Below are 27,121 nucleotides of genomic sequence, written 5' to 3' on the forward strand. Positions count from 1 at the left end.
TCTGTTCTTTTAAAGTAGCAAGTAATTATGCTTTTCAATTTAAATACAGTTGTTGTTTTTTTCATATAAAATAAATATATCTATGACTACTTTAAAATAACATTTTATGTTAAGAAAACATTTGTTGCCGAATATTTATGATATTTGTTACAAAAAATATCACTCTATATTGAAACTAAATTTAATGTTTACAAATTAAAGATGATTTTTAATTTAAAGACATTAAATTTATTTTTCATATAAAACAAAATATATCTATCTACTCCAAAAATAACATTTTATGATAAAAAAATATTTGTCACCAAAAATTAATGATATTTGTTACACAAAATATTACGTAGTGAAACAAAAATACCATTACAAAATTAAGGGATGTCAAAGTGAGTCAATTTGGTCACATGGATTGGTTCATTATGGGTTGAGATAAAAATGAATCCGTTCAACTCTTCTCACTTTTTGGTAAGCCAAAAATTAATGACTATTTAAATATTATTGAGCAAACCGACTTTTAAAAAAAATGAAATTTTCTCAACCCAACCCGACTCAAACTCGTGGTTAGTTGAATTAACTCATGAATTGAAACTCATTTTGACATATCTAACATTGATCACTATTACCAGAGTTCCACAAAAACTAATAAAACCCACGACAATTTGTAATTTAAGAAAAACATTTTTTAGTTAAAATTTAGATATAATTACTCTGATGGTCTCCACTTTGGTAGGAGTGTGTTAATCTAATCTCCGCTATAAAAAAGTTTCAATTGCACTCCAACTTTTGTAGAAGTGTCTCAATTAGGTCCCTTTTAGAAAAAAAAATTATTAAAGTCGTTAACGACGTGTCACATGTCAATTTGTTTTTTTTTTAATTTTTTATTTTATTCTCTTGCAAAAAAATTGATTGTTATGTGTCAGGTCACTAGTGTGACATATGGCACTGTCATTGTCACCTGACAAGATAATGTCACGTGTTAGTGTCACTGTCAAATGTCATTGTCTTGATTTCAATATAGTTTTCATATATATCTCTTTAAATTAATTTAGTCCATAATTATGTCTCTTTAATTCAATTTTGTTCTATTTTTTTAATAATTGAAATATATTTTTTAATCCATTTGTTATAAGATTAAAATTAATTAAGTATAAATATTTTTTTTACAAAATTAAGTACTAATATTTATATAAAAATTTATTGGTAAGAAAAATGTTATACTAATAGAGCAATATAGTCACTCAATTTTTTTCAAAATAGATCAATATTGTCTCTCTCCAATTTTAGACCAAATTTATTATTTGTATAAATGTTATACTAATATTTTTTATTCAAAATGACTTTTTAGCATATTACATTATTGTATATTATTAACTCATGTTTTGTTAATTTTTACTTTTATTTTTCAAAATAGAGCAATATTGTCTATCTCAAATTTGAAACTAAATTTATTATTTGTATGAATGTTATATTAATATTTTTTATTAACAATGACTTTTACTACTAAATTTAAATATAAATATCAGCACTTAAGTTTGTAAAAATATTTATACTTAATTAGTTTTAATCTCATAAAAATGGATTAAAAAATATATTTTAATTATTAAATAAATTTTGACAAAATTGAATCAAAGACACATAAGTATAGACTAGATTAAATCAATAACTAAATTAAAATAAAGACAATGACATTTGACACTAACATTAACACATGGGAAAAAAAATTTGCAAAAAAAAATTAAAAAAGTTAGTTTAAAATAACTAGTTTAAAAAACCAAAAAAAAAAAAATCAGAGATTAATATATGGCACACCATTCACAGTGAGATGGAGAAAGGAGTTGGCGTCGTATTTCCAAGATATTGTCTACTTTAGAATGTGAGATTTTAGCATGATTTTTGTCCTTAAAAAGCACCTCAAAAAATGAAAGAAAAAATAATATTTAAAGTGCATTTGACCTCAAATTCTAAACAATGTGGAACTTGTTAAATATACCATAATAATACTATATTTAGTGACTAACTAACTGCATAAAAGCCAAACATCCTTAATCTAAAAAATCAGTAATATGCTCACATTGACACCTTATTTCCCATACTTTATTAGTAGTATTGATAAATTCCTTCATAGCGTAGTTTAAATCCCAATATTACAATAACACTAATCTGAATCCAAAAAGAGAACATTAATCTGAAACCAGTGATTACTACATTAAGGACACCAAGGGTCTTTGTTATTAAAAAAATGGTTAGTTTATTAGGAATCTAAAATTGGGAATGTTTGTTTTATTATTTTAAAAAATAACATTCCTGAGAAACATAACTTACTGGGAATGTTTTCTTAACAATGTCCCCACAAAGTTATTCCCTTGGGAATATAACTTTCAACCATATAATTGGCACGATACTCTGTTTTTGGAGGAAATATCATGTTTACCCTTACTAAGCTCATTTAATACAGCTATATGTTGTTAAAGAATAATCTCTCCCAACTCACTTTTCTTTAGGTCCATGCTCCACTCTTAGCGTGTGTTCCTTTCCATAAATTTATTATTCAAAAAGAATAGCAAGATTTTTTGTGTATTTTTATAGTGATTATGAGACCATAGAAAGAGAACAACTCCGAGATTGAGATTATTTTTGAATCCCGCTTGAATGAGTAGATTTGAGAATAATTATAGTAATTTTACTCAAATAACCTCCCTTTATGGTGAAGTGATGAGTGCACCACTATATAAATGGTTGATGGTGAAGAATTTATACTAGAGTTGGGTTATGGTTCAGTCTTCACGCAGCTTGATGAATGGAATGATGCAGGTCGCCATGCATATGGCGTGGGAAATAGGTTCGTGCTTCAACGAGGAAATGGAATCAGTTATGGGTTTCTTGGATCCAGTTCTAAAAGGATAAGCTTTGTGTGTAGAACCAGTTCTATTGTACTTGAAACCTATTCTATTCTAATGGTCTTGAATTATGAAAACAATGCTTTTGTGTTACAGCAAGTTGTGAACTAGTTGAATAACATCCTTTGTGCTTGGTATCTTTAACTCTTTTAAGTTTTAATATTGAAATTCAAAATATTTAATTTTTTATATAAAATATATTATATTCTTTATTTATTTCAATTAATAATTTTTTATAAAAAATTATTCATCATAAAAAATTTAAAATAATTTCAAGTGCTCTAAATATTGTATGTTGCCATGTGTGTACTTTTTTAGATATTATGTCATGTTTGGAGTTTACTTTTTATTAATGATGTGGTTGGAAATGTTTTTTTTTAAATTAAAATATTAAATTTTCTAAATCAAATATATTTTTATACTCTTTTTTTTCAATTAATAAATATTTATAATATTTTTATTTATGATAATAATATATGAAAAATTAATTATAATTTATCTAAATATTATTTTATCATACTTTTTTAACATCAAGGACAATTAGATCATTCTATATTTTCATCTATTAAATTTAATTTTTTTTAGTCACATTAGTCAAATCCTTTACAAATTTTCACAAAAATTACTCTCAAATCTAATCCAATATCATCCCCAAATCCATAAAAAGAACAACATAAATATCACCTTTTAATCAACCCAAATCAATCATCTCCCTCTCCCTCAAACCATCACCCCACGTGAGAACACACTCTTACTCTTTTTCTTGCATTTCATTTTTAAGTTGTAACATATTCATGAATTTCATTTTTAAAAAAATTCTCGGTTAAGTAATCTTGGAATAACTTAACTGCATAATTCGGAAGTGATTTTTGAAAAGTTAAAATTGTATAATATATAATATATACCCTTTTATGTCAATTTTAATTTTTAAAATGTATATAATCCATAAATTAATATTAATATTTATTATACATCGATTTCAATTTAGTATTTATGTGGAATATCTATGCAACTTCAACATCTCTTGGTCAACGCAATGTAAAAAAAGAATAACTTATTCCTCGGTCTCTTATATGGGTTTCTTAATTTTAGGAATTGGTTCTATAAGCGAGACAGGGCTGAATGGGGCTATTTTACAAATAATCTCTCACGGATTTATTGGTGCTGCCCTTTTTTTCTTGACGGGAACTAGTTATGATAGACTACGTCTTCTTTATCTCGACGAAATGGGTGGAATGGCTATCCCAATGCCAAAAATATTACGTATCATTAATAAAATATCTAATTTATAAAACTGATGATAATAATTTATAATTTTTTATGTTCATAATATTTAATATATATATAATTTTAATTAGATTCACATTTTACACTTTCAATATACATATTATTAATGATTTTAATAAACGTATTGTCTTATTATTATATATGTATTGTATCTGTGAATGACATAATCTAAAAATTAAAATTGACTTTTCAAATTGTATATTTTGATTTCTCTTATAAATATTGTTAAGAAATCTTTAATCATTTGTTTTGTTTAATCATTTGTTTTGGATGGAACATATTATCATGAACAAATTAATTAAGTTTTAATGAATATTATATTTTAAAATTCACTTCTCATTTACACGAGTACTTAATCTTTACTTACCAACGATAACAATTACAGAAGTTTTACGTTGATTGCTTCAATCCTCCAAACGTTTCTCATACTTGATTCTTGTATCGCATAATAAAACCCACAACAATTTGTAACTAAAGAGAAACAATTCTCACTTAAAATTTAATATCTCAACTTTGCAATCTTATTCAATGTCACATTTGAAAATGAGGTACCATATAAAGCCATAAAATTTAATTTTTCAAAAACTTCACCATAACTCACCATAACATTTGATTTTTTTTAATGATTTTTTTTTTTCAAAAGAGGAACATGTCAGTTTTTAAAGGACGAACAAACGAACCAAACTAATTACACCATAAATTTAGTGACTAACTGCATAAAAACCAAACATCCTGAATCTCAACAATCAGTAACAAGTACAAATGATGAAGATGTTAAATTTGTACTTTAGCCCTCATATCATGGAAATAAGACTCCCAGTATATTCTTCTTTTCTTTGGTTTGCTCTATAATTTTGTTCTGCTTCCCCAACTGGAGTTCTTTTTCAGTAGCTTTTCAGATATCTTCCTTTGTCACCACCATGCATATTCTCATTCACTGACACATCAAGTCTTATGTAAGCTTTTATCTTTTCTTGTACTATTAAGTAAGAAGGTGAGATACAAATATTTTAATATACTCAAAACAGGATAACGAATCATACACTCCAATTTTTGGCTGTGTTAAGGGTGTGTCGCCCAACCAAAGCCATTCTCTCATTGTTTGTGCTTCAGAGTAAAGGATAATGGTATTTTAACACTCATAATTTTTTTTACAATCATTTAACATTATCCTTCGTTACTTTTTCACTTACTTCTTTTCTTTACAAATACAATAGGTTACTTTTTTATGACTATTTTACCTCTATACAAGTGTCCAATAGTATCAAACAATCTTTTCCTCTAAAGTAAATGACCATAAATGAGCACATCCCCTAAAGCTTTTGTTGACGTAAACGTAAAGACACGAGTAATTTAAGCAGGAACAATGAACTGCACAACGTATTCGCTTCACATATCTAGAATGGATATAGATTATGGTCCTGTTATGAATTTTTTTTTTCATAAACTAAAATTACCTTAACTAATAAATAGTTAGTAAGAATTCTTCATATTAATTTCTCTAAAAAATTACTTTTAGTTCATGCATAGGATAATTTTAGTTTATGGGTAAATTTATTTCATATTTCGTTTTTTTTTTTCTTTTCTAAGGTGTTAACAAAGGAGATACTATTGAAGAGGATGTAGTGACAGATTCATTAGATAAAGGTGCAGTACAATGCGATGAAGAAGGTGCAGTAGTTGTAGGTAATTGAATACATGAAATAGTAGGAACAATAATAGATGAAATAACTGGGGATGGTAGTGAGAACTGATTAAAAAAGGCAGAGAAAAATTTACAGGGTGCAAATAGAACGTACCTGCAGATCTGAATGATGGAATCAGAGTCAGGGCACAATGTTCGGGCCCAAAATTCACAGCCCTAGATACAAAAATAATTACATGTCATTAGGTGCTAAAGAAGATAATCATTAAATAAAACAAATACATGAGTATACAACAATAGCAACAAAGAATAAGGTACATGAATCAATTCAGAGCACTGAAACCTAGGTCCTTAATACTATCTAAATACTCTAATTACTCTTATTCTCCAAAGTCCATATTATCAGAATCCTGACAGAGTGTACCATGTTTTCCTCAATAAGTGTAACTCCTATTTTCTTGCCAATATACTCATTCCTCCTAATCTTCATATTCTTGTATGTTCACTTCTATGTTCCAACATTGTCATCTATGCAACATTGGGTGCTCTCGTTGACGCCTTATTTCCCATACTTCATTGGTAGTATTGATAGATTCCTTCATAGCGTGGTTCAAATCCCAATCCTACAATGACATTACTGAGTCCCAAAACAGAACACTAATCTGAATCCAGTGGTTATTTCATTAATAACCTCAAGGGTCCGTTTGATACTAAAAATGGTTAGTATCTTATGAATCTAAAATTGGGAATGTTTGTTTTATTATTTAAAAATTAACATTCCTAAGAAATAAATTTCCTGGAAATGTTTTCTTAACAATGTTCCCACAATGTTGTTCCAGTGGGACTATAACTTTCAACTATATAATTGTCACGATACCCTATTTTTGGAGGAAATGTCATCTTTACCCTTATTAGCTCATTTATACAACTATATGCTTTTAAGAATAATCTCTTATTAACTGCAATACAAAATTTCTTTGATTCAAGGAAAACATGCATAAACATTTCAAATTTATGACCACTCTCATTTTGGTCATTTTCTGGAATCATGGTTCCTACACATTACAGAGTGGCTTTCAACAGCATACTCAGTTATTAAAAAGCAATTTCTTCAGTACCTATTCTCTTAAAAAATCAATTCCACCAAAAAAAAAAAGCAACAAGCAACATCAAATTCCTCTACAAACTTAAGAATTTCTAGAAAAAAATCATGCAAATTCACTAAATCTTTGGAATAATAACTTAACAAGGAATGTTTGTTAATAGCATGGCCATAATTGCTAGATCTGAACTGACAATAAGGTTAATTCACACTAATGATTTTCACATCCTTCTTTATACATGATAAGACAGAGTAAAATGTTATAAAGGATTTATTTGTACTAAGATGACTTGTCATGCTTCTGAACTTAATAGTTAAAACACCTAGAAATGGATCTGTCATCTAAACAAACACAAACCAGTTCACCCGATCCAAGCAGAACTTTGATCTAACATAGTAAGAACATTAAATGGGCAGAAACTATTCAATCAACAGACTAGACTAAATCCACTACAAAGAAGCATTAGCATAACCTAAGTTTGAATAGCTAAACTGGCATTTCCTACATTAAAAGCCATCATGGAATAAGGAAAGGTAAAATACGCCAAGGAATTTACCATTCAGAAAGCTGCGTAACTTACTCAACTAAGACTCCCGTCCTTTGGCTCCAGTGTTGAGTATGTGAAGCTAGCAGAATAGATCAAGCTAAAAATACACTTAGCTGCTTCAAAATAGAAAAATTCCCAAAGGAGAACATCTCTTCTTGAATGAAACCTCACTCAGAAAACTTGAAAACGATAAAACAGGAATTGAGTTTCACATCACAACTGAAGCTTGACCAAAAGGAAACCCCTTATTCTTTTACCTCCGTCTTGTGAGCTTCCAGTATATCAATTACAAACCTAAATCATTCCAGAGGTGCTGTACAGGATAATATGTAGGCATAAACAGGCATGTGACCATAAAAGGGAGAAATTTCCATAGAAAAATAAATTTTATTGGAGAAAATAGGGATCCAGTGAAATTTGAATCATAGCTGTAGCCAGCTCAAAAATGAGCTGTCAAACCTATACCATAATACTTTAGTAAGAGGATGGTACTGGAGAAAATGGCATTTCACTTCCTAGCTACACAAGAAACCGAGGAAAATGAGTCTAAGGGTCTCTACTCAGTAGAACCAATTAAAAAATAAAATGAGAGGAACAAAGGAAGAATTGTGCTTGAGGAGAAACTATTTTCCTTCTTTTCTGTTGCATTTGTGAGGTCATTGTCGTGAGATTGTCTCAAAAACTGACTGGAGAATAAATATGATAAAAGGCACCTGAGTGATCTCTCTTTATTGAGTGAAAAGCTGATACTAAATGAACGCATACGCACAGAAAAAAGAGTTGCAATTCTCTCTTACAGAAACCTGTAATTAGACAATTGCAACCGTTACAAAGGAAAAAACAGAAAAGTCAGTTATATGATTGAAAAATAGACCACCAATATAAGAATAATCCAAATAGAGACAGGCTTCATAGCGGGTGAAAAAGTCTTTGTAAAATCAAATCCAGGTTGCTGATTGAAACCCTTAGTAAACAACCATGATATACATATTTGTAGAGTACCATCAGAATTTTCTTTAACTCTAAAAACCCATTTGCATCCTATGGCAGTTCTATGTGAGGAACAGGAACAAGAGTCCTGGTTTTATTGCATTGTAAAGCAAGAAATTCTTCTTTCATAGCAGAGAACCAATGTGGATAACAAAGAGCTTGTTTGATGGTTTTTTTAAGTGCAAGATCAGCAGCAAGAAGAGTAGGATGAATATAAGGTTTCACTACACCAGATTTTGATCTGGTTTGCATAGGGTTGGTATTGGAAGGTCTAGAAGGAGGAGAAATTTCAGTGTGAGAAACAGTGAAGGAATTAGACTAGAAAGGGGTGAAGAGGTTGTAGTGACAAAGATTAGTAGATAAAGGTGCAGTAGAATGCAATGAAGAAGGTGCAGTAATCGTAGGTAATTGAGTAGATGAAATAGTAGGAATAACGGATCAAATAACTGGGGAAGAAGTAGGTTGTTGTAAAGCTGGTGTGAAAAGCTCAGGATATGGAAATCTGTTTTCACTGAAAAGCACATCTTTAGATATGTATATCCTGCCAGAATGAGACAAACACTTCTAACCATTTTGAGATGTTGAATACACAAGAATGATACATTCTAGAGAATCAAAAGCCAGGTTGTAAGAAGTGTATGGCCAGGGTAACGTAAAACATACACATCAGAAAGCCCTGAAAAATCCATAATCAGGTGCAGTGTGTAAAAGATGTGTATAGGATACAGAAAAGTTCAAAAATGCAAACAGTAATCTATTAATGAAAAACTGCAATGATGAAAGCATGATCCCAGTACTTCAGAGGTAAGGAAGCTTGGCTGAGAAGAGCGAGACCAATATCAACAATATGTCGGCACTTTCTTTCGGCTATTCCATTTTTATGACGATAATGAGCGCATATAACTATGTGATTTTTTTAGATATATGGTGAAGAGACAAAAATAATCTCTCTATGAGTATTACAACATAGGAGCATGTATATAAGTGTCTCATACAAAGAAGATACAAAAAGATGGGCCAAGGTACATATATTTAGTTACACTTAATACTCCCCCTCATGCGGACACATAAATCATATGAACCAAGCTTGTTACTAGTGTAATATATTCTAGGACCCCACAATAATTTAGTGAAGACAATTGCCAACTGATCATTAGAGTTAACAGATTGAGTGGTGATGCCTCTAGATACAATCTTTTCTTGGATAAAGTGACAATCTACCCCAATATCTTTAGTCCTCTCATAAAATACTGGACTTGACAAAATATGTAGGGCAGCTTGGTTATTACAAATAAGAATCGTTTGTGTGAACTCTCCAAATATCAATTCTTTAAGCAACTAATTGAGGCAAATAAGTGTGGTGCCAGAGGTCATAGCTCTATATCCTATTTTTACACTATACTACAATCTGCTTCTTGCTTTTCCAGTTGATCAAGTTGTTCCCAATAAAAACACAATATCTCCTTAGGAGATCCAGCCCAATTTGCATCTATTACCACAGCAAGAGTGTGATTATTGTAACCACATAACAAACATTTTCCATGCTCAACTTTAATATACTTCAGAATGCAAATCACTGCATTCCAATAATACAAGGAGATATGATATGATATAGTATTCTTATAAGCCCAATTTGCATCTATTACCACAGCAAGAGTGTGATTATTGTAACCATATAACAAACCTTTTTCTATGTGCAACTTTAATATATACTTCATAATGCAGATCACTGCATTCCAATAATACGAGATATGATATGATATTATATAGTATTCTTATCTTAAATAGGGTGGTATGACATGTTATAGTATTCTTATATTAAATAGGGTGATATGATATGATAGTATTCTTACCAAATATTTCCCACTATTCAATATTGATTTTATTCCTTATTATTGTATATGTTCTTTATTATAATTAAGAATACTCGTGTGTATACCCAACACACAGAATTCATTATATTCCTTCTCAGTTTTTCTCTCCTCAACATGGCACCAAAGCAGTACCATAATCTGTGACACTTTTGTCACTAATCCTTTCACCAGATGTTCATATGTAAACAAATGGAATAAGGATTTTGTTTAAGAGAAAAAGAGGACATTCTATTGATAAGGAAATGTATATTAAGTATAACATCACCCTAGTGATGAACTGGTACATTAACACCTAGTGATAAGGTACTTGGAGTTCTACCTAAGTGTTATACCATTTTGCTAAGATGTATGAAAACAAGTAGAGTGATGTAAAATTCCATGTGAACTTAAAATGGCTAGAAAAATCACATGAAAAATATTCTTTGCCATTATCGTTTTCTTCAATTTTCTTATAACTAGTACAAACTGATTCTTTTTTCATTAAAGATAGACAAAAGATCATATCAATCTTCCATTAAAAATTATTCAAGTACATCTAAAATATTCATCAATAAATGAAACAAAATATTTGAAAGCAAAAGATGTGACAAGTCATGGGCCCTAAATGTTAAATTGAATGGTGGACAAAAGTAGAGTTACATCTTGTTTCAATTTGCTTTTGATTTCATTAATATAAAAATGGAAGCAATTTTTTATTTTAAGCATTGCCACCAGAGGAAGAGAGACAGTAAAAGCTAGAATGTCATCCAATACACAGATCTCTTTAATCTATAACTCTCTCTCTCTCTCTCTCTCTCTCTCTCTCTCTCTCTCTCTCTATATATATATATATATATAGGGATATGCGGTTGTTGTTTATAGATTTTGTGCTCTATTTTATAACCTTATGTTACCCCAATAAATCTCAATCTTATCCCTGTAACCACACTTACTTCTAACTGTGTTCTGGAAACTACCCACTTCTATTATTTAACTTCTATTATTATTTATTTTCTTTTAAATACATATAGGCATGGAATGCCTCTTTCCCCCTAGTATTAGCATAAAAAACCTTCATTCCTTTAATAAAGTATTTTTTTCCTCATATTACACTGTACTCGGGAATGAATGCTATGACAGGACTAGAATGTTTGCTTGGAGACAGTATGTGGACATAATTATTAATAGAAATCCTGTAGCCAAACATATGGATAAATGCATGAAAAGGTCATAGGAATGGCAATGTAATAGGGATATACAAGTCATCCTACTTTTCACAGAGGGATAGCTTAATGCTCACTGCATTTGAATTGACCTTTTATTGGGGTTTTGAGTAAGTTACGATGAGGCAGAGGGAAGGGGGAGATAAATAAAAGTGAATAATGAAAGAGAATTTCTTCAAATTCTTCTTGAGAGACTAATGTGTTGTAATTAGCATATTATAAGGATAAAAAATATTATCAATACTTACATAGGAAATAGGAAAAAAATATCTTCATAATCTTTCCATATATTTCAGCATACTTCTATTTCGTTTTTTAAAAGGTTTTGGCTATTGCAAATAGAGATGATGAGAATGTAATTTGTGATTGATATCAATAAAATAATTCTTGATTTTTAAAGTCAAAGCAAGTGTTAAAGAAGCATTTATAAGACTCTAGTTTATATATAACATATAGTTACAAAGAATAGAAATGTACAAAGATAGAATCTTCATTTGTATGTTAAGGCACGATCTAGCAAATATTTTCATTTTCTTCACTGACAAGAGGTCCAACAGATATTTCATTTTCTTGAGCAGTTTCAGAATGCTTCCTAGAAAGAATATTACACAGCAACTATAGTTTGCTTCTGTGCTGGTGATGATCACAGAGAAGCTGATACTTAACGGCTCCAACAGAGATCGTATACCTTGACTCCTTGAGCAAATTCAAATCACTAACTACAAAGCACATTAAGTGAAAAGAAGGGATAGAAAAACAACTTATCTTTTCCTCCCAAGGAGGCAGTGATGGCTAACAATTTGCTAATATTTACATAAAATCCAATGATAGGTTCATACTTTTGACAAAGAGCAACCTCCAAATAAGTATACCAGATAGAAATTAAAGAAACCATGCAAAAAGACATAATTTAAAGAACCAAGATTGACATGAGAGCCACACCACAAAAACAAGATAACAAAACAAAATGTCCCTTATTTGACACCATAGACAACCATCATCTACAACATCATCAACCTACATGTGAGCTTTTTAAAGTACAACTTCAAAGACCTCCTAAAAGACAATTTCCCACAACATTCATTAGTAGATGAATCAAGCAATCATCTAGAAAGTTGCAACCCAAGATACCAGTTATATGATTGCTTAACAGGAATCTATCTGTGTCCTTGAGCTCGCTGCATGTCATATGCACCCCAAGCCCCAGGCCCTGGTCCATACTGAGGAAAATTCTCCCCTCCAGACTGTACCTGAAATTTGCCAGTTTTAGCAAAGAACAATATCCAAATCAATACTCCAGACAATAATTTCAACCATATACAATATAATATATACATACAATCGAATACTTTTAGGACAATAAACAAACCAAGCAATTTGCAAGCTATACAATACAACTTCATCACCCACTGGCTTAAAGACTAAACCGGACTAGCCAATTCATTCAAGTGAAAACCAGTCTAGTGATCAGTATATTAACTCCCAAAACCAGATCATATCAAAATCAGTGAGAACTAGTAATGAACTGACAAAAGCAATCTAAACCTGTGCTGAAAACCAGAATTGTTTTATTTTTCAAATTTTAAAAATATTATATTTTTTAGTTTATTTAATATATTTTTAAGATAAATTAGAAAATATGTCTAAGCATTATATTGAAGGATTATACATAATTAGTATAAATTATATTTAAGAACTACACATGCATAAACCATATTTAAGGATTACACATTGATATAGACTACATTTAAGGATTACATATAAGTATAAATTATTTTTAAGGATTACACAAAAGTATAAATTAGTCAAACTATTATTACTTTCATCCAATAACAAATATTATTTAGTTGTATCTATTAATTGACAATTTTTTATATCTTGATTTCTTACAATTTTACTCAAATATAAATTTAATTACTACCTTTTTGACCATGGTTCAAATACCAGAACAAGTTATAAAACATAGTGGTCACACAAAGATAACCAATTGGCAATTCTGTACTGACTAAAATAATAGATCAAATATAGCAACATGCTGATTAGATCAGGTGGTAATGAGTGTTGGGAACACATAGTTGTGATTATGAAAAGAAAAACTATTTTTTTTCCTGATTGAGTGATATTGAACAGAACAAAGGCAAAAACTTTTCCTCCAATGGTTTCCACTTCCTTACAAAGCTTTTGGTGCTATGAAAGCCTTATTCTCCCTATTTATTTATTACTAATTCTTCTAAACTAACTGCTCTACCTGTCCCCAACTAACTCTCCCTTCCCTCCTCTCCTGACTCAACAGTTCCATCCCCTTCAAGGTAATTCTCTCAGGACGAGAATACAAATGGGCTATAAGTAAAATGTAAATTTAGTATCATTGCATTTTTGTGCCTTATATTTAAGTATATTTTACATTCTTTGGAATTATTATGAATCTTACTGTTCACTATACGAAATTATTCATGATTCAACATATTTCCTCTCCAGTACATCATTTCTATCTTCATTCAACTAACCATGTTAATCAATGTTGTCATACCATTCTTAAATATGTTGTACTGTTGTTGCAGGACATAAGAATAAATCGGGGTGCTATTTGTATTCACCTAGGTTCGTGACCGGGTCTGAGATGAGCAAAGAAGTAAAAATGAAGATCCTACTCATACCACCAAGGTCCAGAATTCACAAAGGGTACGAAATAAAATAAAATTGTGTAATCATAACAAGGATCATAAGATCCCATCCTGCAATAGCATTTTTGACATTAGCCCCTCCAACTCCACTGTACTGTACTGATAACTACAGACCTAATGAAAATATCATAATATTCAATGATAATTACATGTGAGCAAGAATCAACTTATTCAAGGTTTCACTGATGAATGTCCATTGAAACGGTCCAACTTAAGTACCAAACAAACAACATACAGATTTCCCAAGAAACCACAGATGGAACTATGGAAGTATTTACTGAGAAAAGAAAACCCCTTTTAATTCAGACTGATCCACTCAGTTAAGATACATTTGAGATGCAACAAAACTTACTGGATTCATGCCATAAATTCCAGGGTAAGGATTTCCAGCGTATCCAGCATCAGCATTGCCATAATTTGCATTATACCCTGGGCCTACAAAATCAAAGCAAAGGACAGGAAACAAAGAAGAGCATTAGTAGGCCAAAACAATGATATCTTAAGACAAGAAAACAAAAGAGTCATAAAAAAAGTGGAACTAGAAGTAGACCCAATACCATTTTACGTCACAAATTGCAGTTAGTTAACTCATCAAGACTACATCATGCAAAAAGGATGCATACCTGGATTCCCAGCCGCCGCAGCAGCCCGTGCTCTTTTCTCTGCATTCGCAATTTCCGCACGAAGCTTCTCCATCTCCCGAGCCATTGCAACCAACTTCTTCTCCATCACTTGACCATGCTCATAGTTTTCAGCAAATCCCTTCTTCTCATACTCAATGGCAGCCCTAAAAGCCAATAGACAATTTAAAACAACACCAACAACATTAACATCGGCTCAGCATCCCAGTACCCCTCTTTAAAGCCACCAGCTATATATTCACCATTCAACCCACATTCTATAGTCATAAGAAATATGCATTCAAAAAATTCCTTCAGTGGATATATTGTCAACTGCCACATAAAGGATTCAGCTTTTACCGCAAACTCTAATGAATAGCTACATAATTCAAAATCAGAGTTGTGTTATTCAAGCGACAACAACTAGTTGTTTTATCCCCACCCATCCATCGCCTCATTCATCTCCTCTCCTAGTTTTATATGTTTTTCTCATTTCTCATATTCTCTATCACTACAGTAAGAAAATTGTTGGACAATTTTACGCAAAAAATAACATAATTCTTTGGAAAATAACCACAGCCAAGGTTTACTATGTGTAATTTAAAACCTTGATCACAATTAAAGCACAATCCACAATATTGCACCAGATTGAGACAAAGCCACTACCTTGCACATTGCAACTCCTGTTTCATGGCCTCCACATCGGCCCTGAGCGCCGGCAGCCGTTTGGCATCGGCAGTCATGCGGGCCAAGTCCTGCGTCATGGCCTGCACCTGTCCGGACAGGTCCTGACGGACTGCTGTGAGCTCCTTGATGTCGGCGTGGACCTGGAGGAGCTCGGCCCGGGAGGCCTCGGTGGCCCGGAGTTCGGCCTCGAGCTGGGCCGACTTGTCGTAGAGTTCCCTCATGCGGGCCTCTGTGTCTGCCCGGAGCGAGTCTCGGAAGTGCGCCACGCGCTGGAGCTCGTGTTGGGCTGCCTCTAGCTCCTGCTTGAGGGCCACGTGGGTGGCGGCGAGCCTCTGGTTGTCGCCCAGAAGGCCCTGAATGTCCTGGTGCTGGGCCGCGAGACGCTCCTCGATTATCGCCGCCGGGTGAAGCGGAATGGGCCCGCGTGGGCCCAGCCCTAGCTGCGAGTCCCGGAAGTCTTCCAGAAGCGCGGGGTGGGGATGGGGCGGGACAATGGGTCCCACTAGATGGTGATGGGCCCGAGCGCCGAACACCGGGTGGTCGTGAATTGGCGGCGATAGCCCCGCGGCATGCGGAGGATGAAGGGGTTGCCCTCGGTTTCTGCCCGACATAGTTTAACTAAGAACAGTGGAAGAAAAGGGAAAGCGAGTGAAATTGGGAATGTGGATACGTTCAATATTAGAGCTTTTCGAGGAGGAATCGGGGTTAGGGTATGCAAAACGACGCCGTTGCGTACGGAATGTAGTGTGCATGAAATAAGGAATGGTCCTCAGGGACCTCTGATACTTTTCGTGTTATATCAATATGCAAAAATAATATTATTTTTTTCAATCCTTTGGAATCTCTGCTACATCGTATTTATTTTCTTATTTTTCATGATTTTTGTCATCTGTTGTTATCGTAACTTTAATCTTTTATACTACTGTGTTCCTGAGAAAAAAACCTAACGCCTTAAGCGAAGAACAATTAATATGAAACTCTTTAGCAGAGTTCAAATAGTTACTTAGGTCAAAAAACTTGTTGGTCTCTCGTCGTGGGAGTTTTTTCTTTATTTATAGCAAAAAGACCATTACAAGACTCATCCGGATTTTTGTTACAGTCTATCAAAATATTTTGGGATGTCCCGGCTTTTGTTTAACTAATCGGGTTCATGCTCCCGATATACTAGTTCGGTTTTCTAGTATTATCTTGTTTCTATTAACAAATTATGCCTAAAATTCAGTATAAATCTGTCTACACTTCTTCTATTACCCAGGTCGGCTTCGCCCCGTGCGGGTCTTATAGGTCCTGACTAGTTAGTTGATCATTGGCCCAAAGATAAAATCATGATTATGGGTCGGATCTCGAACATCGTCTCCATCTCTAAGTTAATAAACATTAGGATCTTTCTTCTTGCACCTCCAAAATTTTTTCTACACCTTCAAAATATTTTTAAATTTCCAAAAAACCTTTTAACTATTTAAGAAAACTCACGGACATCACACTCCCAAGATTACTTCCGGATGTCGACTTCCGAAAATCAAAATATATGACTTCTGGAGGTCAAAATATATCACCGGAAGTTGACTTCCGGAAGTCAAAATATATAACTGAAAGTCGACTTTCGGAAGTTAAAATATATCACCGGAAGTAGACTTCCAGAAATCAAAATGTATCACCGAAAGTCGACTTCCAGAAGTCAAAATGTATTACCAGAAGTCGACTTCCGAAAGTCAAAAATTAGTACCGGAAGTCGACATCCGGAAATCAAAAAATTAATTCTCTTTTAAATATTTGTAATTCTTTTTTAAAATTTATGTTTTCTTAACTTTTAATTGTTTTTTTAGTTTATTATTTATTGTTTTATTTATTTTTTATGTTTTCATATTTCTTAATATATATTTTAAAAATAAAAAATATATTAATATATATAATTTTATTTTTATTTAATAGAATGAAAAATAAATATAAAAATAAAAATAAGTAAAATTAAAATAATATTAAACTTTAAATAAAAAATAAATAAAAAAATTATTCTGCTTCATTTAATTTTATTTAATATTTAAATTGATTTTAAAATAATAAAACTTTAAATTAAAAAAGAAAAAAAAAATATATATATATATATTATATTCGTTTTTTTAAATTTAAATTTCATTATTTACATATATATATATATATATATATATATATGTATGTGTGTGTGTGTGTGTGTTATTTTAAATATGATTTTTTTTATGTTTTTTTAATTTCTATTAAATTTTTAATAATTTATATTAAAATAAATTTAAATTTAAAAATACAAAAAAATATATAATTGAAAAAATTCTAAAAATATGATTAAAATTAAATATTTAAATTTAAAAAAAAATTAAAAACAAATATAAAATACTATACACATTAAATATATAATATATATAAATAAAATAATTATAATAATATCAATAAAATTAAAAATAAAATAGAAAAATAATTTAAATTAAAATAGTAAAACTTTAAATTTTAAAAAATGAATATATATATATATATATATATATTCATTTTTTAAAATTTAAAGTTTTATTATTTTAATTTAAATTATTTTTCAATTTTATTTTTTAATTTTTTATTGAGCATTTTTTTACTTATTTTGTGTTTTCTAAAGTAATTTTCCTTTTAAACTTATATATTTATAATTTTTAATACTTTTAATATGTGTTTTAAAAAATAAAATAAAATAAAAGTTAGAAAACATATATTTTAAAAAGAATAAAAAATATTTTCAATAAAATTAATTTTTTGACTTCCAAAAGTCGACTTCCGATAATGTTTTTTGACTTTCGAAAGTCGACTTCCTGTAATAAATTTTTGACTTCCAGAAGTGGACTTCCGGTGATATATTTTGACTTCTGAAAGTCGACTTTCGGTGATACATTTTGACTTCTAGAAATTGACTTCTGGTGATATGTTTTTACTTCCGGAAGTTGACCTCCGGTGATATATTTTGACTTCCGGAAGTCAAAATATATGACTTCCGAAAGTAATTTTGGGGGTGTGATGTCCATGGGTTTCCTTAAATGGTCAAAGTTTTTTTTAGAATTTAAAGAAATTTTGGAGGTGTAGAAGAAATTTTAGAAGTGCAGGAAGAAAGACCCTTATTACGCCAAGTCCACTAGAAGCTCAAGTTGGGGTCATGATAATCACACAGCTCTCTAATCTTTGAGTTGTCGAGCTTTGAGGATGGAAAGGTTGTCAATACTGGTCCTATATCTCGTTACCTGCAATTAGTTCCTAATTGGATAATATTGATGAAAATCTCAATCCTTTAAAACAACATTTTTATGTGCCCTTCTTGTTTCCTATCGTTTCTGTTCTAGTCTCATATAAAACAAAATCAGGAAAAATTTTCCTTCTAAGCTCATCAAAGACAAAATGTAAGGAGAACTTTCTCGACCTAGGTCAACTTAAGAACACTAAGGCCCAAAATAGTTTTTTCTCTGCTAGAGGAGTGAGTGTTTTATTTATAGAAAAAGAAAAGTCATACATGATCTCCACTCCCCCCAAAGTCGAGAATCTTCCTGTTATAAGAAATATCCAATAATCATATCTTAACTCTCTGTAGAGAAACTCGGCCCAGATCCTGTTCGGCCCAAATCCTGCTTGGCCTAAATCCTGCTCGTCCCAAATCCTATTTGGCCCAAATCCTGCTCGGCCCAAATCCTGTTTGGCCCAAATCCTGCTCGTATTCCTTATTCAGCCTAGATCTTGCTCGGATTCCTTGCTCGTCACCTCGGCCAATGACAAATATTTAATGAAACTCGTCGTTTTATGATAAATATTTATCGGGTCAAAATCGAAATAAGCATGTTGAGGTCGGCCATTCCCTGGACGGTATACAACCCTCCAACCTTGAGTCCTCAACTTGTTGGGATGAAAGGTTGTCATAAACCGTCTATATCTTCTTGTATCAGGTTGGGTCTTCATTTTCTTTCACATTGTCTTTATGTAAGTTTTGTACTTTTTTCATAAATTTGGCGGCGTTCATCTCTAGCTACATAATAAGTTATGATGTGCCTTATTGTACCTGCAAAATAATTAACTTGTTTGCGAAATGTAGGAGCTTCTTGAAAGAAATATTTTTAAGTCACGTGTTAAAGGTCGTCCTCTAGTTACTCGGCCGATAGATGATTAGGCTGAGGACGACCTGAAGTAGCCCTTATCGTACTGAGGTTATAACCAAGCTCGTAGCGAGGTCGGACTGATGAAGCCCTAACTGTATTGAGGTTATGACCAAGCTCGTAGCGAGGTCGGTCTGATGAAGCTCTCAATGTACTAAGGTTATGACCAAGCTCGTAGCGAGGTTGGACCGATGAAGTCCTCAGCATACTGAGGTTGTGATCAAGCTCGTAGTGAGGTCGATCCGATGATTCCCTTAGCGTACTAAAGTTATGACCAAGCTTGTAACGAGGTCAGTCCGATGAAGCTCTCAGCGTTCTGAGGTTATGACCAAGCACGTAACGAGGTCAGACCAATGAAGTCCTTAGCATACTAAGGTTATGACCAAGCTCGTAGTGAGATCAGACCAATGAAGTTCTCAACGTACTAAGGTTATGACCAAGCTTGTAGCGAGGTTGGTCAGATAAGTACCTTAGCGTACCTCGGTTATGACCAAGCTCGTAACGAGGTCGGACTGATTAAGCCCTTAACGTAGAGGTTATGACCAAGCTCGTAGTGAGGTCAGACTGATGAAGTCCTCAGTATAAAACAAGTGAATCATAATGGTAGTTTTTGTTTATAAAGGTTATTGTCTGCTTCCAGCCAAGCTGAAATTTGTAGATTGTACGGGTCGACCTGCTTTAGGCATTTTTGGTTTGGTAGAGGTCGACCTGCTTTAGGCATTTTTAGTTTGGCAGGGGCCAACCTGCTTTTCAGTCGAGTTTAAGTTTCTTTGGTTGCCTTGTAAAATGGGTAATTCATGAGCTATTGATTATAAGGAAAATTAATACAAATGAAAAGTTTATAAAGAGGATATAGTAGACCTAGGACTGACCATTGTCGGACCCCTTCTTGCTTCGAGGTCAACCTAGAGCTCACCTCTCCATTTAGCTTCGTCAAGACTACCACCGCATAAACCTCATCAGAGGTAATCACGAGCCCTCATCGTCGAGAATCAAAAAGACATTTGTCATTTCTTCTCCCTTCCCAACTTCGCCATTGATGCTTTCATCGTGGACTACTTTATCATCGTGATTTATTCACGTCATTGTGGTTGGGACGTCATTTTACCAGCCCCATGGTGGGCGCCACTGTTTTGGTCTCATATCTTAGGGAAACAAAATCGGGAACAAATTTCCTTCTCAGCTCATCAAAGACAAAATGTAAGGAGAAATTTTTCGACCTAGGTCAACTTAAGAACACTAAGGCCCAAAATAATTTTTCCCTTGCTAGAGGAGTGAGTGTTTTATTTATAGAAAAAGAAAAGTCATACATGATCTCCACTCCCCCAAAGTCGGGAATCTTCCCATTATAAGAAATATCCAAAAACCATATCCTAACTCTTTGCCGATAAACTTGGCCAGATCCTACTCGGCCCAAATCCTGCTTGACCCAAATTCTGCTCGACCCAAATCTTGCTCGACCCAAATCCTGCTCGACCCAAATCCTACTCAACCCAAATCCTATTCGGCCCAAACACTGCTCGACCCAAATCCTGATCGACCCAAACCTTGCTCGGCCCAAATCCTACTCAGATTCCTTATTTAGCCTAGATCTTGCTCGGATTCCTTGTTCATCTTAGATCCTGCTCGGATTCCTTGGTTGTCACCTCGATCCATTACAAATAATTAATGAAACTCGTTGTTTTATGATAAATATTTATCGAGTCAGAATCGAAATGAGCATGTTGATGTCAGCCATTCTTTGGACGGTACAATTTCATTACAGGTCATCATTGCCTTTTACCTTACCTCATATGTGTCATTCATCAAACGATCAATGTTGAGTTGCACAAGTAATTGTTCCTTTAACTTTTTAACATCTTTGATGGTTTATTTTTGTATTGTCCTAGTTGTCTGGGGCCCGACTTGATTTTTGAAGGTGGATAAGACGTCCCAAAGTTGACCTAAAGTCTATAGGCCCAGGAATTGAGCCTATGTTTGTCTTATTAATAGTTGATATTTTATAACAATATTTTGTATAAGAGATATATTTTGGTTAGTTGGTTACTATTTTAGTAACTACTTTGCCTAAAAATTAAAGGTTAACTCCCAAGGTCAAGGGGAACTATTCTTTGGCCTCAGTGCTTTAATGCTGCATTTTTTGTTTCGATAAGAGCACTCAATTTTTTACCATAAAAAATTCACATTTTTGACTTTCTCCTTTTTCATTGTTCCTTTGTCTTCTCCGTAGGGCACATTCATTTACACGTTTCCCAGTGTTGTTGTTAGTGCTTGAGGCTCATCTTTTCTTACCGTCTACCATTAGGGTATGTTTTGTTTCCATTTACATGGGGAACTATTATGTGTTTGTTGATGTTTTATCTTTCTTGTTGTTCTCATGATTTACACCCTTATGGTATTTACCATGTGGTATATTCTTGTCGACGTACTGTCAAGGTAGCGATGACGAGGTCAACCTTTGGAACGAGCCAGTCGATATTCGACTGGATTACGTTTGGAAAAACCAAGTGTGTAAAAAGTCCCCCCATGAAGTGCCTACTCTCCCCTTTTTATATTCGGACTATTGTCAATTATTGTCTACTACTCTGAAGTTACAGATTCATTAGGTCTTATGATTGAGGTGGTAGAAATCTTTTAGAGGGAATGTGACCGTTGAGGCATCCGCTCCCTCGTATGATAGTGTAAGGCCTAACGAGTCCATATCATCTTGAAATTGATCCCTTGGAAGTGGGCCTTTGATTGGTACATGGTCGGTACTTACTACGTTGGGGCTCCAAATCAGTATTATTTCGGGGTAGCACACTGCTTACGATCTAAGGGGAGGGAGTTTTGTGCGTTTTAGTTGCATTCTTCTGCTTTTTGCTTGGTTTTTATTTTTTCTATTTCTTCTATGTTGCAACATTTTGGGGTGCTACCGCTTGGGTTTTGCGGTTATGGTTTTCGATTGTCTGATGTTGCAAAGGCTGGATTGGAGATGGTAATGACTCAGGTTGGGCGCGGATAGTATCTACCTGCAACCTGACCCACACGAAAAAATCCTACCTGAATCTTGCCCTGCTACACGCTAAATACCCAGATAAAAGAAAACATGTGGGTACACATGGATACATACCTGTGAATATTTAAAAATAATATATTTTATTAGTTTTTAAATGAGATCCAAATAAAATTGCAAAAAAGAATAAAAAAAATAAATAGTACTTAAAACGTACATCCAAATAGTAGTCTCAAGACAACTAAATATATATTTAAAACATAAATCGAAATTGATAGTATTTAAAAGGGAAAAATATGTTTTTAGTCCCTGAAGTATTAGGTCAAATTGGAAATAGTCTTTGATCGAAACTTAAGCAATGTTTGGTCCCTTTCTTTTCAAAAGTATTGATTTTGGTCCTTATTTTTTCACACCGTTAGAATCTCTTGTAAGTGGCTAACAATGTTCTAGTTCAGCATCTCTAATATGACATGTGTATTGACACATAAGTGACACGTGTCATATTTTATTTTTAATTGAAAATTCAAATTTTGAAAATGGAGGCTACATTCTAATTAATAAATTTTTAGGGGGTTTTTCTTCAAAGAAAAGAGAACCTAGGGACTTCTCAGAAAAGCTTCTCCTTCGTCGTCAAAACAGAAAGGGACCAAGGCTTCTACCCTTCCATTGTGCACAAAACCAAGAAAGTCACCATGGCAGCGAACTCGAAGGTGCCACCGCTACCGCTAATGTCAAAACTATTCCATTCTTCATCCTTTTCGCACTCGAGACCTTCTATTCATCCTCTGTCACGCGAAATCCTCAAAGAAGTGGCACTAGGATCAGCCACCACTCGTCTTCGTCTCCACTATTGTCGACCAAGGTTGTCTTCGACAACACTAGTCATAGTCAGAGTCACCATTAACAACTACTTCCTTTTTTTTCCCTAGTGCAATTTCTTCTATTCTCCTTCACGCGCGGAACCATGGTTGGGAGCCACACCGCCTCACCACGCCGTTGTCGTGCCCTCGACTGCAATCGAAGTTTCTCCTCCTTCCTTTAGTCGTTCAACCTTCTTGTTCCCCTTCTTGCTTTGTGATTGTACGTTGTGTGACATGAACAACCACGCTCTTCTTCTTCTTCTCCATTTGGAAGTGATCAGAGCAATTCTTCTGAGATTGCCGGTGAAATCCATTTTCCGTTTCAAGTATGTTTCCAAGTCATGGCTTTCCCTCATTTTCGATCCCTAATTTGTCCTTTCCCATTACGACCTAGCTGCCACACCCACCCTAGTCTATTTCTATTTTGATGAAGAAAGAGAAGCTTTTCTAAGAAGCTCCTAGCTCTCTCTTTTTTATTTTTATTTTTATTATTTTTAAGAAAACCTCCTAAAAAGTCCATAATTAAATTCAAAATTCGAAATTTCAATTAAAAATAAAATGACACGTGTCACATATGTGTTAGTACACATGTCATAATAAACGCTGAACTAGAACATCGTTAGCCACTTAGGATAAATTCTAACGGTGTTAAAAAATAAGGACCAAAATTAATATTTTTGAAAAGAAAGGGACCAAATAGTGCTTAAGTTTCGATCAGGGACCATTTCTAATATGACCTAATACTTCAGGGACTAAAAACATATTTATCTTTATTTAAAACATACATCCAAATTCAAATAGAAGTAACTTATAAAACAAGTCTTATAAAGATAACGCTCTAAGATTTATCTAGGGATCGCAATGGGTCGAGTAGAGTGTAAGACCCGAGAAATTTAAATAATTAAATAAATAATTATTTAATAAATGCGGGTAGTAGAATCCTTTATGGCATTTAATGCTAATTGTTATGACGTGGAAAAGTATTAGCTCAAATGGTTGAGAGTGCTTGATTGTGTGAGAGGACTTGGGTTCAAGTCCTATGTATGCCAATTGTATGATATTTTATTTTGTGCATTATTAGAATTATCACGAAACATGAATTGGTTGTGCTTTGACTTTGTGATTTCATGGTTGTGTGTTCAAACCTTGCTGGGAATGAAATTGACTTAATTATTCTTTTGCTAACATAAGTGTGATATGAATGTGAAAGGGTGGGAAAACCCTAGAGGCAATCGGCAAACAAGGAAGCTGAGAAAAACAGCCCATAATGGTCTATGAAAGATAATTATAGACATTAAAATGCCACTTTTCGTTTTTTTGCTATTAACCATATTTAGGGACCATATAAAAAGGGAAAATAAGGTAATTAGAAGGGTTTTTGAAGTCTGAAACCTAGAGTGAAAATAGAGGACAAATTTTGAGTAAGAAAGAGAGTCAGAAGGCTTTAAGGAAGCTGAGTTGGGAGAGTACTAAGGGAATCCAAATTGGGGCAAGAAGAACTATCAATGTTCTTTTCTTTTTGAGTAGAGGAAAACCAGGTTAGGAAAGTTCTTTCGCTTATCTATATAATTGTGAATTTTTGTGTATTTTGTAACATGCATGAATAAATTTATCCTTGCCATGAAATTGTTGTGCTTTATGTGATTAGATTGAGCCTTGACTGTTTTTGATGTTGTTTGAGCAAACCCTTAAGTTTTTATATGAATGTGACCAGGGTTTCGGCAATGCATGATTGGGTGTGGCTAATATTCATGTTTTGGGAGTCTAATTGGGTCTATAATTTGTCTTTTGTGATTGACTTGTCAAAATAGATTGTTGGTAAGGTTTGGGATTGGGTTTTGGCTTGAAATTTGGTGTTTACATGCTAAAACAGAGATGATGTCTGCTATTTCCGCTCAAGCGAGCAAGGCTCGCCTAGGCAAGAATAGTAGAAACTTGAGTTTGTTTGTACTCGAGCATCTCGCTCAGGCGAGCGTATCATGCCTAAGCGAGAAATCGAGGGTACTGTGGGGTTCCGCTTGAGCATCTCGCTTAGGCGAAGAGCTCTGTTTTGGGCGATAGAGTATCTCGCCTAAGCGAGAAGTCGTGAAGGGATGTATGCTTTGCTTGTCTCGCCGCCTAGGCGAGAGACCTTGTTTTTTCGGGTGAAGGACAATCTCGCCCAGGCGAGAAAGGCTTGCCTAAGCGAGACTTCACAGTGAGTCCCTGTAGCACGCTCGCTCAAGCGAGGAAGCTTAGCATAAGCGAGACAGACCTGGTCGCTTGCGCTAAGGCTTCTAGCCCAAGCAAGTTTAGTGCAGTTTATGTGCGTTGTTTGTACACATTGATGCAGACGTGGATCAGGAGATGTTGTGCCATGAACGGGTAGGTTCATGGATGGTGGTTAACACGTGATGGTATGAGCGAGTAGGTTCATATCCAGTTGCTCTCGTGTGGGGATACGAGCGAGGTAGGTTCGTATGTTCCGTGCTCACACTTGAGAGATGTTACTTGCAGGGAGATACGTAGCTTGTGGATCACGTGTGTTGGACTACGGGCGGGCAGGTTCGTAGATTAGGACTATGAGCGGGGAGGTTCGTAGAGATAGGACCACGAACGGGCAGGTTCGTGTGAGCATCATAAAGCCTGAGTCGATGGCTAACTTTGTTATGTGAATTGAATGTTGAAAAGCCTTAGGGTATTAAGAACTTGGCCAAGGTCTAATTTTAATAATATAGTTGGGTGTAATTATATTATTGAATTGACGTGTTTCTTTTATTATTGAGCTCACCCTTTCTGTTTGTGCTTGGCAATAATCGTGTGATTCCTTACACAGGAGTAGTTGATGATACAGGTGATGCTGCTAACACTTGAGATGGAGAGAGGGGCTAGCTTGGGATTCGAGCTAGGAACTTATTTATGTTTTCTGTTATTTTATTGGATTTTTTTGGAAATTGTAATAAGACTATTATTATAGCTTTAATTGATCTTTGGCGCTTTGAATATACTTTTAAATTTTCCCGTGTTTGGGAATAATAAAAGTTTTGATGTTTGATGTTCTTTTCTTAATTAATTATTTTAAATAAGTAATTTTCAGTAGAGATGTTACATTAAGCACGCAAAGTGCCTACCGCAACCTGACCCGCACGAAAAACCCTACCCAAAACCCGCCTCGCTACTCGCATAAAAAAACTCACGAATTTTCTTAAACCCATAAGTACCCATGTATACTCTCGAATATTTAAAAATAATTTATTTTATTAATTTTTAAATGAGATCAAAATAAAATTGCAAAAAGAATAAAAAACATATAGTACTTAAAGCATACATCCAAATTCAAATAGAAGTAGCCTATAAAACAATTTTTACAAAAATAACACTATAATATTTATCCTTATTATCTTCAGTTTGACCACTTAATTCCTGGAACAAATAACACACAAATAAATATCAGATAAAAAGTACTAACATCATCATCAATTATCTCCTATAGTATTGTATTAAGTTTCATCTTGACCATTTTCGATTGGAAAGAACCTAAAAAGGAAAATCAATTCACTCATTGTAACAATTAGTATTAATATACATAAATATGTAATTTGAAATGTTAATTTAATTACC

At 33.4% G+C, this 27,121-nt stretch overlaps 1 protein-coding gene across 4 annotated transcripts; it reads right to left on the reverse strand.

The window, feature by feature from the left end:
• Positions 1-4,834: 4,834 nt before the first annotated feature.
• Positions 4,835-16,301, reverse strand: LOC114183927 (protein FLX-like 1). 4 transcript variants are annotated; one of them, XR_003604528.1, is made up of 7 exons: positions 15,510-16,301; positions 14,847-15,010; positions 14,576-14,658; positions 12,671-12,789; positions 7,507-8,276; positions 5,978-6,039; positions 4,835-5,115 (listed from the first exon to the last, which is right to left on the reverse strand). XR_003604528.1 is itself a non-coding variant. In XM_028071128.1 (4 exons), exons 1-4 carry the CDS (start codon positions 16,139-16,141, stop codon positions 12,697-12,699), a joined length of 972 nt encoding a protein of 323 aa, XP_027926929.1. In that variant the 5' UTR covers positions 16,142-16,301; the 3' UTR covers positions 12,287-12,696. The 4 variants fall into 4 exon arrangements, 1 of the variants encoding a protein (XP_027926929.1); XR_003604529.1 differs by having other exon boundaries at positions 7,483-8,276; XR_003604526.1 differs by lacking the exon at positions 7,507-8,276.
• Between the last annotated feature and the right edge of the window lie 10,820 nt (positions 16,302-27,121).

This window comes from Vigna unguiculata, chromosome 1 (genome assembly GCF_004118075.2).
Source record: "Vigna unguiculata cultivar IT97K-499-35 chromosome 1, ASM411807v1, whole genome shotgun sequence".
Classification (NCBI taxonomy): Eukaryota; Viridiplantae; Streptophyta; class Magnoliopsida; order Fabales; family Fabaceae; genus Vigna; species Vigna unguiculata.